A 19,144-nucleotide genomic window follows, 5' to 3' on the forward strand; every position below is an offset into this window, starting at 1 on the left:
ATGTACAAAACATGATATGTAAAATTTCATTGGGCTTTAGACTCTACATTGTAAAAGTCCAATGAACCACTGTGTTCAACTTGATGATCTCATGTTCATGCTGCTGCAGGTAACCATAGCAACAACACTATAGCTTCAAACTACAGCTGTGTGTCCTGTGTAGACCTTGAGGGGTGTCAGTTGTTAAATGGGATGTTTAGCTCTGTTGAAAGACTTCCTGTTTATCGTTATGTGCTGCTGCTGCTGCTGCTGTTGCCTAGCAACCTGCAGTTGATACTGACATCTAAAAAGTTTGTGGCGAACCTCTGTATTCTACTGTAAGTAGAATTAACTAGAAGTAACTAGAATACTGCTCTTTATTCTAGTAGAATACAGAGCAGTGCGCAATGAATCCTGGGATATATATTATAGTCAGGAGGGATACACCTGATGCATCCTTAAAAGAAGAGGAGGATTTGAGACAGCCTTGTCAGAACACGTTCAGCCTATAAATGCCTCCTTTGAAGGATGCAGCCTCTGAATTTAAACACCTTTTGTCACTAAGAAATAAGTTCAACTGAATACAAACACACCTTAAAGCATGGAAGACATTTTTAAAAACAACTTGTCTGACATCACAGCACCACTTCCAGGTGTTGTGATGTCAGACAATTATGCACTCATACACTGGAGGAAAAATGACTTTGAGGATACTCCGTGTGTGGGAGTGTGGGAGCAGTAGCCGGTCAGATTCCAACATAATAACTGCAGGGTCATTAACAGGAAATACCAACAAACAGACTGAGTGAATGTGCATGTGTGCGTGAAGCAGAGTTCCTGTCCGACATTGACCAAAACAGTCTGCTCCGTAACCGTCTGGAGCTATTTTTATCACAATGGTTCGAATCAGGTTGATAGTTGATGATAAAAAATCCAAAATGTGTCTCTGGTTTATTTAATGATCACTAGTTGAACCTCTGGAATAAATCACACAGGGACTTGGAGCTCTTCAATGACTTTCAGGACAAATACTCTTCTCTTGAACATCCACCAAACATCGCTAACACACCACTGCTTGTAAAGTCATTGTTTATCAAGTCCCCGAAACAATAACTTTACATGTTGCCTTGGTAACAAACAGACAAAATAACAAAGCTAATAGTCTGCAGACAGCTAACAGTTGTGTGAGATGGGCTAAATGTGTTAGCATGCGTGATGTTGACAGGTTTAACTAAGCAGAGGGCACACTTTATTGATCCATGGGTCAGACAGTAGTGATGTTTAGTGATAATTAGCTGATATAAGGCTAACAATCTAAGACGGTGAAGCTAATTTATCTCATATGTATACTGGAATCTAATCAACCCACAGTATTTCTTAATGTGTAATAGCAAGGGCTAACCAGAGTAGGCTCTACGTTTTTTGCTGATGAAGAAGGATGATGATGATGATTATGATTCGGATTAGGTTAAAATTTTTGCTCACTTTTAGATGAGAAGTTTGACACCACACATCCATGTATGCATTTACGATATGAATCTACAGCTAGGAGAAAGCTAGCTTAGCTTAGCATAAGCTAGAACAAGAAGCAGCGGTAGCTACTACACAATGATTTTTGTACAGATTGACCATTGTAGACTGTACCATCCACATGTTAGCATTGTTAGCATGTTGTTGTCTGTAGCTACTGAGGAGGAATGGGGGTTAAAAGTTAGCACACAGTTAAATGTCACACAGCCCAGCGATGGTTGTGTGCTTATCACTTTCTAGATAACAGCTAATTAGTAATAACAAGATTAGATAAGACTTTTATTTGGGTTTATTTTGATAATGTGTCGCAGCGGGAGACAAAATGTTTAAGAAAACCTACAAGTTACAAACTGTTGTCGCTCGTGTGGCACTGTTAGTGTGAATGCAGTCATAATTACACTTCAGTTGGCTTAATTACAGACCACACGTCAGTTGTGATGTCACACTGTGGTTACACTCCAATGGAAGAATGATAGAGGCCTTCAGTGTAAAAATACAATAATGATCTTTTTTTTTAGTTTTATGATACAACAGTGGGGAAGGGAGAAACTTAAGATGAATTATTTTAATGAATCTTAAAAACAGACCTTCAGATTAATGTGTGTGTTGTGTTTTGTGTTTGTGTTGTTCTTCAGTCTGTATTTGTTGAGTTGGTGTTTTAACGTTCAGACAGTGAAATCAGATTACAACCACACTGAGCCCATTCACACCGTGGTGATAACTGAAGAGGAAACACCCCGGCGCGCGCGCGCGCACACACACACACACGCACTCTCTCTCTCTCTCTCTCTCTCTCACACACACACACACACACACACTCTCTCTCTCTCTCACACACACACACACGCACTCTCTCTCTCGCTCTCTCTCACACACACACACACGCACTCTCTCTCTCGCTCTCTCTCTCACACACACACACTCTCTCTCTCTCACACACACACACACACGCACTCTCTCTCTCTCTCTTTCTCACACACACACACACACACACACGCACTCTCTCTCTCACACACACACGCACTCTCTCTCTCTCTCTCTCACACACGCACTCTCTCTCTCTCTCTCTCACACACACACACACACACACTCTCTCTGGCGCGCGCGCGCGCACACACACACGCACTCCTCTGGGGGGCTGGTGAGAGGAAACACCGTTACTCGGAGCGCAGTGGGGAGTGTCTCCGCGCGCTCAGCTCTCCTCAGTGTCTCTGACTTCATGTCAAACTCCGCTGAAGTTCAGTTTTTACTGTTTTTCTTTTTTATCTGAGCGCGTGTCTCTCTCTCTCTCTCTCTGTCCCGGAGCCTCGTGCTCAGCCGGTTCGCGCGCACACACACACACACTCGCGCGAGCCTGACCGGAGGAGCAACAGGAGGCTTCACGAGCGCCGGGAGCGCAGGCAGGATTTATACCGGGGGGGACCCCTGTGAGGAACAGCGGCTCTTTAGAGGCTGTCCGCCCGGTACCGACTACACATCTGGCCGGCACCGAAGGGAACCCGCTGTCTGACCCGGGATAACAGCCGTCTGACCCGGGATAGGCTCTCTGCTGTCTGCACGGTACAGTAACCTCAGAGTTAACCGTTAGTTTACTGATCAGTGATGATGGTGAGAACATGAATGGATCCGGTTTTCAGCTTAAACTGGACTGTTAGTCTTAAATATTTTAAACAACCGCCATTTAAAAAGGCTCAAATTCAGTGTTTTATTTGAGCAAAATAAAAATATCTAATTATTTTAACACCACCAGCAAATTTCTAAATAAAGTGTTAATGTAACAGAGCAGGTATGTTTGAACAAGCAACAGGTCTACACCACATGGGCTGATGGATGATCTTATCATGACTTTATTCTCTGCCATCAGTAGAAGTCTACTAGTAAAGAAGTAATTGTCTTTGTAGTTAACCTTTTATGAAGAGCTGTGTGTGTCATTAACATTTACCTAATTTGCTTACAGGGATTAATACAGTTCATTTTAATCTCAATCTTAACACCCTGAAATTAAGTTACAGAAAAAAAACAAAAACCTTTTCACCGTTGTGCTCACTTTTAGACGAGAACATTGACACCTCACACTCATATCTGTTGTTTAGATATGAAGCATGAACCTGGTCAAAGTCAGTTTAGCTTAGCATAAAGACAAGAAGCAGGGTAATGCTTGTAGCTAGCAGCTAGCCTAACATGTCATGGCTGCTACACACTACTTTATGGTGCTGTTTGGTGTTTGTGTCAGCGGGCTACCTGTTTCCTCCCTTTTCTGGAGTAAAGTTAATCTTAATCTTAATCTTTATAGTCCATGCTAAGCTACGCTAACTGTTCCATAATGGTTGCCTTGCATTACAGACACTGGAACAGACTCAGTTTCCTGATCAATAAATATCAATATATGTCAATATATGTATATTTCTATGTTAGCTCCACTAAATGTATGAAGTTATGTGTGTTTAAACATATTGATACTTACCCTATATTGATTGATTGATTGATCACCATCATCTCTGTTTTTCTGCAGTTGGTGCTCCATCATGCACTGCTCAGCAGCCAGCATGCACACGTGTAGCAGCCTGGCCCAGGTCCAGGTCTTGGTCCTGGTCCTGGTTCAGGTCCTGGTCCGTCCTGCTGCTGGATACAGTCTGGATGTGGAACACAGTCTGGAGTTCAGCGGCCCACCCTCCTCCATGTTTGGATACTCGGTCCTTCTGCATCGGCACAGAACTCACAGCTGGTCAGATATTGACTTTATCAATGTTATTGATCCGCTATTGAACTGCTGATTGTCATGTAGTCTACTATTGATCCTCTATTACTCTAGTTTACTAAGAGATTAGTCCTCTTAATCTGTCATTGATTAACATTGGTCCTGTGTGACTCTTTACTTGAATATTTGTCAGTCTGTTGTTGATCATCATTTATCTACTATTGATTTGTCATTGATCCCTACTGATCTACATAGATTGATGCATGTCAGTGTCTCCTCCATCATGAACTGTGAGCTGCAAATGGTCAAACGAATTGATCGCTGCAGAGATCAATTAATATAAGCTCCAGAATCCTCCGTCTTCACATAGCATGACTGTGTGTTTGTGCACATGCTAATTAGCCACGTCTGGCCTGTGAGAGCTGTTCTTTGATGAGGGTCCACACACAGACCCCATTCAGACTGATCCTGTCTTCACTGCCTCTGTCTCTCTCACAGGTTGGTGGTTGGAGCTCCAGTAGCAAACTCGTCCTCCAGCCTGTCGTCTCGATCACCAGGAGCCATTTTTCGCTGCAACATCACCTCTGAGCACCGCCGCTGCCATCAAATGCACGCCGGTATGTATCTGCTGTCCTTCTCAAGTTAGGCCATAAGAATAGTAAACAGTTCTGTCTGCTTACAGTTAGTGTGTTATGAGCATTGGGCAAGCATGCACATGCTGCACTGAAAGTGCAATGAAACATTAACCAACAGGCCTGTGTGGTTTTCTGTTGGTGAACGTGTGGTGCAGACGTGCAGAGCTGTGGAAAGACGTGTGAAGCAGACAATGATCACCAGTGGCTGGGAGTCAGTCTGTCCAGACAGCCGGGAGACCTTGGAGGACACGTCCTGGTAACTCACACCCACCTTCTCTTTCTGCTGGTAGTTATAATAACTGGCTGTGCATCTATGATGATGAGGACTGGAGGCCAACAGGAAGGAAGCCAGAGCTATTTGTTTATTTCCTATTAACACTCCATGGCAACAACTCACACTACCATTAGGATTTAGTGGCTGAGGCCACTGTTAATTACTTAATTAGTTAATTAATAAAGCTAAATCAGCTGACTGGGGCCTCTGATTACCCTGAACTCATGTAGCAGGGTTTTTAAGATGTGTAAACATCTGTTAATTATACTAACAATAGTAAATGTTTTATTTCCTCTTTAAGGAGGCTGAGAAGTTTTCTTTCACGCTTGTCTTTTTATGTTACACAACTATTTGCAGAACTTTGCATGTGAACAAGATGCAACACTATGAATGCAAAAACAAGCTGTCAGCAGAATTTAAGAAATGAATCCCCAATCTTGCAGAAGGGGCCCTGTTTATTCTGTATTCACATACATAAAACAGAGCTGGGCGCACCGCTCCTCTGCTACAACAGTGTGGTCAGACGCATAATGGAAAGGTGCGTTGACTGTGTGAAAGGGGCTTCAGACTCGCTCTGGAACAACACTGGACCCACACATCAACCCATTCAACATTTGTGAGAGGCCGCTGGTGCTGTTAAACTGTATTAGCTTATAACTTACTGCCCACTGACAACAGTGCTTTAACCTTGTGAGCACCACACAGCAGTTTCTGTGTATTTTACACTCATTTTTTTCCGTCACAGTGGGCTCATTGTTCACGGGTAATATAAACTCCTGCACCTCTATGGAAACAGCACAGTCATAGCTATGACCAGGGAGAACTCGGACCTGTCTTTGTTCAAATTTAACACAGCTAGAAAGCCAGACGTCATAAAAACACACACAAATGAAACAAAATGTTGTAATGACTGCTAATTATTTGTGGTTTTAAAACCTCTACTCTACACATCAACTTTGAAAATACTGAATTTTTGTCATGTAGCTGCTCGTGTCACAAGTAAGACTTCCTAGTTGTGCAGAATTTTGTTGTCTTTTGCAGAATTTCCAGTGCACACACTTGTTTTTTTTGGGAGATTTTTTAAAATTGAGACTGTTGCACATCTGCATTTCACACGTAGAGCTCAGGAGGTTAAAGTGCAGTGTGAAAAATCACAACTTGTGGAGCACACAAACATGTCACAGAGGAAAATAAATACACAAAATCAGAAACAAACACCAGTGATAGAGATTTATTTCAGTATGAGCAATTAAACACAGGAAAAACAACAATATAAAGAATGCTAAAATAAACATTTCCGCCATTTATGCAGTCTCTACATAACCGAGTGAGAGTTACATTTAAAACTCTTTAAATGCTTGAGAGACCAACTGTCTGTTTCCTGTGTTTGTCTCTTTACATAACAGCCTCACCGTGACTGATAAAAATAATACACTGAAAACACAGCCGGCTGATGTCCGTCACACAGCGTCTGTCACAGTGACATGGATCATGAGATGGATAACAACACTCTGCTGCTAACCTGTGACTTTCTAATGAGTCCCTGTCACATGTTGTGTGTGTGTGTGTGTTGTTTAGGCCTGTGCTCACCGCTGGAAGAATGTGTTCTACTCAAAGAAAGACAGTCAGAACAACAAGCTGCCTAACGGGGTCTGTTATCGCTACGGCAGCGACCTGGCGCATGCTCAACCCTTTATACCCTGCTACAGAGGTACACACACACACACACACACATATATACACATTGTTCAGCCAAGTACTGGTTATTTCTTCACTCTTTAGCCCACATACCTGTGAGGATGGATATAGATTTTATCATGATTCATAAAGGGAAAATGTTACAGCCTCCAGTTCTGTAGCATACCAGCGACTCTCGTGGAGATCTTGGTAAAATAAATGATGATTCCTGTCACACCTTAAACACTGTAACATGATCATCCCTCAGCCTTCAGCTGCAGAGGAACAGCCTGGAGGAATGGTCTCAAACACAACATACATGCTGACTCAGTCTGACAGTGAAGTTAAGGTTAAACAACGAGCCGACGCTCACTGTAAAGTCAGGTGGTGTACGTTTATGTTTTTAACAGGCAATGTTGTCTCTTTGACTTGTGTCATCATTTATTTTATCATAAAGATTTTCTGAAGTTGTCAAATTGTTCTGACATTGTTATGATTAAAATGTCTCTTCCTGGCCGACCTCAGACAGATGGGTCACCCCTCAGCGCTCAGGGTTACTTCCCGTTTAAAGGAATTGCTTCATCGTCACTGTAACCGTACGGTTGGAGAGATTCACATGTTCTGTGTCTTACATTCGGATTTGAGAATTATGTCACAGCCTCATTCCTTTGTGTACATATTGTTATCGTTGTTGTTGGGCTGCTTGAGGGAAACATTTGGATTTTGTCTTTTTATTTATTTGTCCACCACCACCTTTCCACATTGTCGTCTCTCACAGACCACCAGAGGAAGTTTGGAGAGGATTATGGATCATGTCAGGCGGGCATCTCCAACATCCTGACAGAGGTCAGTAACACACAGGCCACAGACTTCTGTAGTCTTCACTGTGTGAACCAGAAATCGGCTGGTTCACACAGAACCATCGTATGTGCTCAGACTGTCCCTCTGTTTCAGGACCTGATCATCATGGGGGCACCAGGGACGTCTTATTGGACAGGTTCAGTCCTGGTCTACAACACGTCCAGTAGAGGGATGTCAGTGTACCTGGATGACGAGACGGGAGCCGTCAGATTTGGAAGCTACCTGGGTAATTATCACACCTGTTGAATGCAGCAGTGGTGCAAATTTCACTGCCAGTGTACAGATACCTGGCTGTAGCTCCCACTGAGGTGGTATTCAAGGAGCATTTAATGAAAGTCATGTAATACTGGCTGGACTTGGTAGGTGCCAACAGTCTGTCCTGAGCAGTGGCGCCATTGCTTGCTGCTGTCTGTCACTTCAGCTGGCACAAGGAGTTTAGATGAGCATCTATACAAGGTGTTACGGTATGGGTGCTCAGGGTCCAGATTACAGTAATTATTGATCAGCAAAGCTTGAACAACATATAAAGTCCAATTACTTGATAATATGAACACATTTTATTCAAGCTTTGGATGTCAGATCAACTGTACTGATCATCACATATTGATTAAACTGTGCAGGTTATCCTAGATGTGAAGAGAAACTTCAAAGAATAAATTACTGTTCCTGTACAGAACTGTAGAAACCTAAAGGATTCAGCTTCCGTTCACTTGGTGGTTCTAAAAAAACGGCTACAACCAGAAGCACTTATTGTATCATCTGAGCAGCATGATAAGAATAATGTGACGTAAATCTTTGCATTGGTAATTCTTCTTCTTTTTGTCGTGCACATGGTGTCATTCTGACCACTTTCCCATCAGGCTGTTTGTCCCCTTAAAGTCTGAAACAGCATGATGAAGAGTAAGCGTGCTGAAAAGGAAGTCATGCAGAAAAGAAGTGATGTTTTTTTACACGTCTTCTGTTCTCAGGTTACACTGTGTAGGTTCTTACACGTGCGCCAGTTGAACACCCTGATTGACAACAGGAAGTAACAGCTTTAGTGTGAACAATATGGTGGCCTTTAAGCTTTCGCACATTATTTGTAGCAAAGACTAAACACACGTTTCTGTGAAATTGACCTCAACTACAAGCAAAAGTTTCCTGCAGCAGCCTTCAGCAAAACCATGTTTGGTCACACCGCGTCGACCGACCAAGTTCTGCTTCTCGAATCTCATTTTGAGAAGCAGCCCACCTAGATATTGAGAGACACCTTACATTAAGTACATTTAAAAGTGCTTAAGCCTTTCACACTTCTACTTTTACTTAAGCGCCAAGTCTCAGTACTTCCTCCACCACTGTCCATATATGAAAATATAACAAGCAGAAAGTTAGCTTAAGACAAAGCCTGGACCAGCTGAGCCACCTACCTGTTATCTGTGAGCTGAGCTAGAATCGTGTTTTCAGTGTTATTATTAAAATCTCTCCTCCTGGCTGACCTCACACTCATCACGTCCCCCCTCAGTGCTCTGGTTACTTCCTGTTAAAAAAAAAAGTGTCTTATTGTCACCTTTCAGCTTGAAATGTTTTGGATTTGTGTTTTGTTGTGTTACAATCTACATTTAGGATTATGTTTTTATATTCATTGCTTGTAAAAGACAGAAAACTTGAATGAACGGAAACGTTAAGCTCAACTCAGCAGAGAGTGGGGAGTGTTCACAATAACACCTCCTCTCTCTCCAAAGAGGAAGCCAGCGCCTGTGAGGAGGATGATGGGGTGGGGCTGCCGATAGACAGGCAACAAAAGAATGACCGTGGCTACGGCGCACAGTGTTGGATGTGACCCGGGCAGCTGAAAATGGGATTTCTGGTCGTCTCTTTTCTATTTCTCTGCCTTATTTGACGTGTAGCTGTCACTTCCAGATCAGTATTCACACGTGTGCAGAGATGTGAAAGAAAGATGCATTGTGCAATTTGACCAATTCCAGTAATAAAAGCTTCACTATTGCTCTGTTGTAATGGTACGGTACATGCAGCCTGTCTCTGCAGAGGTCTGACACTGTGCCTCTGTGTGCTGCTGCTGTTCAGGTTACTCTGTCGGAGCCGGTCACTTTCTGAGTCCTGCTACCATGGAGGTGGTGGGTGGAGCTCCCCAATACAACCAGAAGGGCAAGGTAGGACGTGACTTCCTGTCTCTTAACGTTTGGCTTCTCAGCAGTAAGATGGCTGACCTCAGTAATGTGTGTTGATATTGTGTGACGAGTTCATGTGTGCGCTTTGCAGGTCTTCATCTTCACAATAGACAAACACATGCTGCGGATCGTCTCTGAAGTGTCTGGAACACAGGTAAGAAGCTACCTAGCATTAGCATTCACCATTAAAAACAATGCAACATGCAGCATGTGCGTCTGTCTGTGCAGCTGGGGGCGTACTTTGGCTCCAGCGTGTGCGTGGTGGATCTGAACGCTGATGGTCTGTCAGATCTTTTGATCGGTGCACCCATGGCAACAGGAACCATCCGAGAGGAGGGAAGGGTTCACGTCTACATCAACCAGGGAGAGGTAATATTAATGTGGGATCAGCTTGTGGAGTGGGAACGCCTCCCTGACCATCATTGCAAAGTGTGTGTTTTCTGTCTCAAGGCGCAGATGCTGGAGGCGGAGTTTCAGCTGAGTGGCAGCGATGCCTACGCCGCCCGGTTTGGAGAGACCATCGCTGACCTCGGAGACCTGGATGATGACGGTTACCCCGGTAATTAGTCACTGTGGTCGCTTTCAGTTAAATTTGTGTCACAGTGAGTCAGACGTGAGCTTTGTTCACTCTAATCCTTCATGAGTGCTTCTGCAGTACACTTCAGCACTTCCTGAAAACTCATCAACATCACTTTGACAACACCACAGCACACTAACACATGCATACAAACCCACACACCTTCTCTCTTTGTGTGTGTGTGCGGGCGGAGTGTGTTATTAACTTCATTAAACCATAATGACAAACTGTTGCTGCTCTGTACCCTCTAATCTGACATAGCTTGCACAGCTAGATAAAAGGCTGTGTGCGTGTGTGTGTGTGTGTGTGTGTGTGTGTGTGTGTACTTGTATTACTCATGTTGTGGGGGACTGAATGTTAAAGGTTATGGTTAGGTTAGGTGTATGTTGGTGTAATGTCCTTTGAAGTGATACCTGTGTGTGTGTGTGTGTGTGTGTTCCAGTAGCCCGCTCTTTGTTTGACTTTCAGACATCTTCAAAGAGCTCAGGTTAAATATTAAAGGACCATGCTGCTGTTTTCTCATGTTTATGTACTTGTACTTTTGGACAAGGAAAAAAAATAATCTGTGATTTAAGGATTATTTGATTTTTAACGCAACAAGTTTCAAGTCTAAAAAGGATAAAAAGCAACACGAACGCATGTCTACATGAAAGGAAGGAAGTGAGTTTGCGGGTTAAAGGTTGATGATGTGGGTTAAAGGGTCCTCCAATGTTGTCATCAGGGGATTAATGCAGACTTTATGTGTGTTCTGTGTAGATGTGGCGGTCGGAGCCCCACAGGAAGACGACCTTAAGGGAGCTGTTTACATCTATAACGGCAGGAAAGATGGAATCTCACCAACGCCATCCCAGGTACAAACACTGACACAAGAACACAAGATAGAAAAGCATCATAGAAGATAGTTACACCTACACTGTGCCCAGACTATATTTTATTCAAGTTTAAGCATCAAAATGACAACAATTAATCAATGTAAGTGCCATAAATTGAGTAACTGTACTCGGTTAGGTGTGTGATGTCTCACACACAGTATGCTGTATGTGTGTGTTTTCAGAGGATTACTGGATCTTCCCTGGGTCGCGACCTCAGGATGTTCGGACAGTCGCTCAGTTCTGGCATTGACATCGATGAGAATGGCTACCAGGGTAAACAGTTTCCAGATCCATGACCTCTGCCTCACTGTACGCTTAGATCTGTTTTAACACCAGGTTGAACTCTGTTTCTGCAGACGTAGCCGTCGGTGCGTTCCTCTCAGACTCAGCTGTGGTTCTCAGGTAAAGTCCAAACTTTCACCTGGAGACGTTCAAGCCGTTGAACTGCCTCCTTTAATAATGGAGCAGCAATAATAAATAGAAGCAGGGCGTCTTAATATGATGAAAGTTTCCAACACCTGCTGAAAATGTTGTGAAAATATTACTGACACGACATCCTTTGACTCACCGCATACTTTGGTGCTGCAGGACCCGTCCAGTGATTCAGGTGAAGGCGTCTCTGCTGCTGCCTGAGCATATCGACCGGCAGGTGGCGCTGTGCCGTGACCACAAGACTCCGACTGTGTGCTTCAATGTGACCATCTGCTTCACTGTGAAGTCCAGACAGTTCAGAGGCTCTATAGGTACAGAAGAGATGCTAACTTAGGTTTATAGGATGAATTTTCAGTCATGTGACATGTGACCATGATACTATCACCACCATGCTTCACAGATGGGATGGGTTCCTATAATGGAATGCAGAGTCATTAGGATATCTGCAGTATAATATGTTCCAAATCCAGGAAAGAGCAGGGCAGCTCCGCTGAAACTTTGCTTCTCTTTCTCAGATCTTCAGTATAATTTGACCTCTGACCTCCTCCATAAACCATCCTTCCCGCATCGCTTCTATTTCCATGGTAACGGCTCGTCCAATAGCACACGGGGGCGTGTGAGAGCACGACACGGCCATCTCACATGTATGACACACTTGGCCTACCAAAGGGTAACACACACACACAGATGCAAATAAATATATGTAAACAAGACAAAATAACCATGTTGCTAATATCTGAACTCGGTTTTTCCTCCTATAGAAAGATGTGAGGGACATTTTTACCCCCATTCAGTTTGAGGTTTCCTACAGTCTCAGAGAAACCCACTCCCACAGAGGGTCCTCCAAAACTTTCCCTCCGTTAAAACCCATTCTGCAGGAGAACGCCGGGCATCGAAACACCATCACCAACCAGGTACCAGCTACAGTACAGTCACACTGTGTGCACGATACAGGGGGATGAAAGCTTCCACAGCACCCACTGCCTTCCTGCCCTTCCAGATGTGTTTACAGCTGCACTACCTCATCTGCTGCACATTATCCTGCTCCTGTGTGTGTGTGTCCGCCCCATGTCCCACTGACTCAACAGACAGGGGCAGGAACAGCTGGATGTATTCATCAGGATGTTAATGTTAGTCATCTGTAACTCCTGAGGTCAGGGGTCAGAGGTCGCAGGAATTGTTTGCAATGAGGAAGTGATGACTGCTTCCATACATTTATCATCATCCTCCTTTTTTTCTCCCCTCTTATGCTCATTCAGACTTGGTTTGCTCGTTCCTGTTCTCTGGCGAACTGTTCGACCAACATTCAGCTGTCAACTCAGCTTGTGCTGCCGCAGTAAGAACACACACACAGACACACACAGCGGGGAGTGGTGTGGGAATCACAAAGAAGCACGGAGGAGCAGACGGAAACAATGCAGCATTGTGTTTTATTAGCTTAGCCGGAACATAGCGTATAACTCACAGCAGTGATGACTTGTCTTCAGCTGTGCTTTATGTACCAGAAAATCCAAGATGAGTCTCTAAAAATAACAAAAACCAAGGAGTTCCCCTCACAGGCAGCACATGATGCTCATTAGCTGCCGGCTAATCCAAGAGGAATCATTCATAACAAGATCAAACAGAATCATGTTGATGTCTGTGATGTCTCTGCTGCTGGCACGATGACAGATGTTTCATATCTTCTGCTTTTATTAAAAAAAAACACGTAAAAAACATAGATTCAATAAAAATAAAAATAAATTGCACTTTAGAGGAAGGAGGGATTTGCACCAGAGGTCTGTGATTTTGAGCTACACTTTAATTAGCTCGTCCTCTAGCGGCTAGTTTGAGAAGTGCTCTGTATGATTCCTCTAGCAGTACACCGGTGGTGATGATGTTTCGTGTTGTTTGTCATCAGGCACCAGGACTACTACGCTTTGGGCTCTGGACAGACCATCCTGCTGAAAACCACACTACTGAACTCTGGAGACGACGCCTTCCTGCCGCGACTGACGCTGCGATTCCCCAACAACATCCACTACATCAAAGTGCTGCAAAATGTGAGTCAAAGCCACCTGATCGGACAGGTTTGATTTAAACTGTATTTTTCTTCATAATGCAAAGAAACCATAAACGGCAGAAGCAGAAGGCAAAGTAATCAATCAACAGCCCGACAAATATGTTGTTTCCTGCAGCTCTTCTACCAAAAAAGCCTTTTTGTTTTCTGCTGGCTTTACATTAGATTAGCTGTAATTTAATTCTGCTCTGATACTCGGTGGTAGGAGACTGACATGCCGTGTTTTATCCTGTCAAAACATCGTTCATGTGAGGACAATCTGAGCCGTCAATGTGTCTGTGTGTGTGTCTGCAGCAGGACAACGCGATCAGCTGTGATGTCACACAGGAAGTCGACACCACGACGGTGGGAGTTGACTGCAGCGTCACCAGCCTCATCCTTCCAGCCGTCTCCCAGGTAATCACACACACACCACTGCGAGGTTGTAGGACACCCACACCGCTGTAGCTGCCGCTCTGAAGCTAATTGCTACCAGCAGATGTTTTGCACGCTTATCAAGCCACGCTAAAGTTGGGTTAGCATGCTAAAGTTTCACGTCACACAGCAGGAATGGGTGTGTTGCAGGTGTTTGACAAAGTAAAAAAGGAGATTAAGAGTCAGATTATCTGAATTATCTGAGAGATTTCACTCTACAGCCCAAATGTGCACCTTAAGGTGGTGCTAGAGGAAAACAAATAACAGGATTAGAAGCCAAATTATGAGGAATAATTAACTGAAAACCATGGATGTTAAACGAACTGATGGTGTCTCTGTGTCTGTGCTTCCTCTTCACATTTTCTTTGTTCTCACTATGTTGTTTTTTGTAAGAAAGTGTTGTGAAACAGTGTTGAAATATCCAAATTCCCCAAAAACTGCTAATCTAAGCTCGACATAATCCGACATGTAAACAAGTGCTAAAGAAGTGGTCTTTACAGCATCATGCAGTAAAACAGGAAAATGAAAATGAGATCATCCAGCATCACATTAAAACAAACATGCAATGTGAGAAGTCTGAATGTTTCTTCTTTGTTCTGTTAAAGCTGAATATCAGCTTTCTATTGGACGTCAATCAGAACAGCACACCTGGAGACATCCACGTTCACGTCAACACCAGCAGGTAGGAGCCTCAGCTTACACACTGAAGACAATCAACAAGTTAGAAACAGCTTTATAAAGAAGCTGTGATCCGGGCTGATAAATCATGCTTTAATGATGCATTAAATCTTCAGCGATAACTATGAGAGGGAGGAGTATCTCCATGACAACGCTGTCAGCCTCCCACTCCGACTCAAATACGGAGTCAACGTCAACATCCATGGGTGAGTCAGCAGATATATACGATGTATCAGGATGTATCAGGATAACAGATAAAAACCCCTTCATGTCTCTGCCTCCACCGGCTGACCTCTCTCCATCTGTCTCCCTGCAGCTTTGTGACTCCCACCTCTTTTGTTTTTGGAGATGAAGAGTTGATTCCAGCTGATTGTTACTCTGAAAGATTCAACTATACATACAAGGTACATCAGTCTGGTTCATATGTGTCCACAACAGAAAGACCAACAGGGACAAACTCTGGATCCTGATCTGTAAAAAAAAATATCTGTATGTAGCAGGCTGGCACGATTGTACTGATGTTTAAAGGGAAGTGAAAGCGGGGATGGAGGAAGCTGCCGTGGACTCTGTTTCACCATCAGCTTTCTGTAGAAAGTGATTCACAAAAACAGCTTTTGAATGAGCTGTGGTCATCTAGACTTGATGTTTAGTATGGTGGGGGGGCGGTTCTGAGGTCACAGGTGTACATTGTTTAGTTTTTTTCTCAGGAAATACCTCAGATCAGCATAAAATATATAGCGTCATTATCCAAAGGGATCCCTTTAATTACCATCTTTGTGGTGGGGAGGAGTTCACAGTTACACCCGCTGCTCCTTGAGGACATCATGTCAGTTGCCAGATTTGTCTCCAGTCGCATGCCTAATGTTTAGTGTTTCTTTCACCATCTCAGGAGTCTATCACCAATTAAAAAAACTCTCTGTATTAAGCATTTCTGTGTCTTTTTCTGGCTGCAGGTGATAAACTCTGGTCCCAGCAGGTCAATGGACACTGTGGTGGACATTGCGCTGCCAAAGATCCTGGTCCCGTACCATCACAGACTGCTGCAGGTGCTCGAGTGGCAGGTATGCCCCCCCCCCCCACGGGAAAAGGAAGCAGTCGGCATAAACACTCTTTGTAGTGTCTGTGCTGTGGTAGTATAGTGTTTCAGTGGTTGAACGCACTGTGTCATATTAATACATGTTGTGTTTTTCTTCAGTCGTCTCAGGGTGTGTGTTCCATCAGTGACACGACTGTTTCAGTCATCGACGACTGTGACGTCCCTCAGGCTTCCCTCATCAAACAACTCGTCTTCTTCTTCTCCCCCACCTCCAAACGCACCATGGTATATACACACACACACACACACACACACACTTCCCTAGATGTGTGTATTCTGAGAAATGTTACTTTTTATCAATAAAAAACAGGCTGTTTAAAGGTAGCCGCCCGTCTACAGGCCCAATCAGAGAGCAGTAAATAATCTACCAGCGTCTGAGATAAAGATGTAAGTGCTCCAAATACACAACAACTTTGAACTTTGTGTGTGTGTTTGCAGTTTTGTGGACGTGGTGACCAGCTGTGTGAGCGATTGGTGTGTCGCCTTGGTAACCTGGAGGCGGGAAGAGATGCTACCATCCAACTGGAGATCAAACTGAACCCTGCTGTACTGCTGCAAGCTCCGGTAACACACACACCCACACCCCATCATAAGGTAATCTAACACTGTTCCACTGTCAGCAGGTGGCAGTAATGAGCTCTGGTTGTTTGTGTGTTTGCTTCAGGGTCGTCATGGTATCATGATTTTGGAGAGCACGGCCATGATGTTGTCTCCCAAATCAGATCCTCACACTGTCCTCATCCAGGGTCAGCCTTTAGCACAGGTAAACACCCAGCAGCCAGTCAGAGACCAGCCCACATACTCAGGACTCTGGTTGTGCTGTTTTTTTTAACCATTTGTTTGTGTGTGTTTCCAGGTGGTGGTCGAAGCTGTTTTCACCCAGAAACCTTCGATGGCGGTGCAGATTTTCATCATCGCTGTCAGTTTAATTTTAGGACTGATAATCCTGGCAGCTCTCATCTGGTGTCTGTGGAAGGTAAATATTGAAGCTGACGCCTAAACTGAAAACAGACCAGCTAAAGCTGCGCATTTACAATGTTACAGCTTCAGCACTATAATGACATCTTAAAGTTCACCTTCATGACGTCTGCTGCTGTCTGTCCTCCAGGCTGGTTTCTTTAGGAGAGAGTTGAAGAAGAAGAAGGAGGAGGAGGAGTTCAACAGGGACAGCTGGGACTACGTTCCTAAACAGAACAAAAGAGAGAGCACGACCTAACCCCGCCTGTCGTACCTGTCTGTGACCTGCAGGTGGAGCTCACACTGTGGCCGTTTTAATGAGATGTTCAGGTGCTACAGACTTCTGGTGAATGTAATTTGCGCTGTGACAGTGACACTGAGCGCTTCCTGAATGTGACCTTTCAAAGTACTTTGCGTGATATATATATATATATAAAAAGAATGACTGCAGTGATGGGTGGAAGAGCAACGAAAAGGGAAGTGAACCTGAAACAGTCGAATCGGGACCAATCAGAAGATCTCAGAGCTTCCCGAGTTACACCATCGAATGTGGTGACACTGTTACCGATCACCTCCACCTTGACTCTTTTGAGAGGAAACCAAAGAGCTCAGGGGATCTGTTGGGCTCTGAACATCTTCCTTTGATTCTTTGTTGCCTCATGTGACGCCTGTAGCCCACACTGGATGCTGCTTCAACAGAAGATGGCGCTGATGATGCAGGCGGACGCTGGGATGTGTCATGAAGTGAGGCCGCGATGAATTTTGTCCTTCAACCTTTGCTCGCTGTGGGATTTGTTCGATTTTCTGTCCCTTTAAAGGCCCAGTCTCACCAATAACAAGCCCAGTATGAATTTTATTTATCTTTTATTTAACCTCTTTTTTTGGGCTCTACAGAGGAAGAATCCTTTGTGTAAATACGTCATTAGACAAATTCCAGTAGGTGCTACTTCATCCTTTATTTGTCCCTCCAGGGCCACAGTAGTTTAGACTCCACTCTTTTTTTTGTTAGTCATTAACCACTGGAGAGAGACCAGAGCATAAATCATAATGTTTCAAATTAAAATCCAAGCAAGGACTAAACACCCCGCTGCAGGACGATCAGTGTTAGCATGTACCTCTCTGGCCTGTGTGTTAGTGGTTAGCACACATTTTGCTAACAAACTTTTTGCTCTCTGAGGAAGGTGTGAGGAAATGCAGGAAATGTACTCACCCTCCGTGACATCCTCAGTCCCTGCAGCATCCTGCTGACTGCGGATATTCATGACACACGCCGTGTCACAGCAGGTCAGGGTGACTCTGCCGGACCAATAATAATACACCAAGATGCACTTAAGAGTGGGAAGAAAAAAAACGTCCTAATCAAGTTAAAGAAGACAAAAATCAAACATCTGTCAAAGCCATAGAGACATGTAAGGGACAGGTGGACCTCGGTGGACCTCCATGTCATGAGCCAGAAGATATTTGTCACCGGATAAACTCATCTGAGCTGCTCTGGTGTTACCGGGCTCTCCACACTGGTTTCTCTGTTCTCTCGTCTGCTGTGTGGAGCTGAGTGGAGCACAGATGACAGAAAAATGAGCCACGCTCCATGGAGACAAATATCATGTGACACTGAGCCGTCCTAGTCTCCAGAATCAAGCCGTGTCCACACGTTTGTCCTGCGGGAGTTCTTTAATAATACACGTAATTTATAAAGCGCTAAACTACCAGTGTGACCCAGCCATCAGCAAATGGAGCCACAGGGTTGAACGACTGACAATTACTTGAAATCCTCTTTAAAGAAAGTTGATTAAAAAGTGTTAAAAGCTTTGTTTTAACTGTGTGTGTTCTGTGAATGCAGACGGTTAAAACAGCTGCCACCCTCCCCTCTGTTTGTTACAAATGCACATGACACCAACCAGTGTTAAAATATTTTAATAAATGACATTGTTGTTTTTATTAGTGTGATGTTGTTCTGCACTGGAGAGTCTCACTGCTTTTATCAACACTTTTCTATTAAAATAAAACATTTTCTATTTAAAAAAAAAATGTTTTTCATCATGATTACATGATCAGAATAAAAAAAAAAAACAGCTCAGTATTATTGATGAAATATAAAAAGTTTAGTGTGATCTGATCCAGCCTGTGCAGAAGGACTCAATGCAATTATCAGGAAATAGTTTTTTAAATATAAAATAAAGCAGAAAGCAGACGAGAAAATTAAAAAAACACAAACCAAATTAAAGTCTAATAAAAAA

The 19,144-nt window shown here is 43.7% G+C and overlaps 1 protein-coding gene across 2 annotated transcripts; it reads left to right on the forward strand.

Moving 5' to 3' along the window:
• The first annotated feature begins 2,627 nt into the window (after nt 1–2,627).
• itga4 (integrin alpha 4) lies at nt 2,628–18,845 on the forward strand. 2 transcript variants are annotated; one of them, XM_028393912.1, is made up of 29 exons: nt 2,628–3,069; nt 4,022–4,234; nt 4,706–4,824; nt 4,998–5,098; nt 6,695–6,827; nt 7,572–7,639; nt 7,748–7,880; nt 9,719–9,804; nt 9,914–9,976; nt 10,051–10,191; nt 10,273–10,381; nt 11,156–11,250; nt 11,454–11,544; nt 11,628–11,673; nt 11,860–12,014; nt 12,219–12,373; nt 12,465–12,617; nt 12,963–13,039; nt 13,604–13,745; nt 14,057–14,158; nt 14,782–14,858; nt 14,971–15,060; nt 15,171–15,258; nt 15,808–15,915; nt 16,050–16,175; nt 16,389–16,514; nt 16,615–16,713; nt 16,807–16,926; nt 17,059–18,845. In XM_028393912.1, the coding sequence occupies exons 2-29, from the start codon at nt 4,035–4,037 to the stop codon at nt 17,164–17,166; spliced, it is 3,111 nt and encodes a 1,036-aa protein (XP_028249713.1). In that variant the 5' UTR covers nt 2,628–3,069; nt 4,022–4,034; the 3' UTR covers nt 17,167–18,845. The 2 variants fall into 2 exon arrangements, with proteins under 2 accessions (XP_028249713.1, XP_028249714.1); XM_028393913.1 differs by having other exon boundaries at nt 14,060–14,158.
• The last annotated feature ends 299 nt before the right edge of the window (nt 18,846–19,144 follow it).

This window comes from Parambassis ranga, chromosome 21, assembly GCF_900634625.1.
Source record: "Parambassis ranga chromosome 21, fParRan2.1, whole genome shotgun sequence".
Lineage (NCBI taxonomy): Eukaryota > Metazoa > Chordata > Actinopteri > Ambassidae > Parambassis > Parambassis ranga.

Bases quoted from the DNA above. Each gene is read 5' to 3' on its own strand.
- itga4 (XM_028393912.1), top strand. From the start codon at position 4,035: ATGCACTGCTCAGCAGCCAGCATGCACACGTGTAGCAGCCTGGCCCAG. The intron at 4,825-4,997 runs GTATGTATCTGC...CGTGTGGTGCAG, and splicing joins CTGCCATCAAATGCACGCCG to ACGTGCAGAGCTGTGGAAAG. The intron at 13,746-14,056 runs GTGAGTCAAAGC...GTGTGTCTGCAG, and splicing joins ACATCAAAGTGCTGCAAAAT to CAGGACAACGCGATCAGCTG.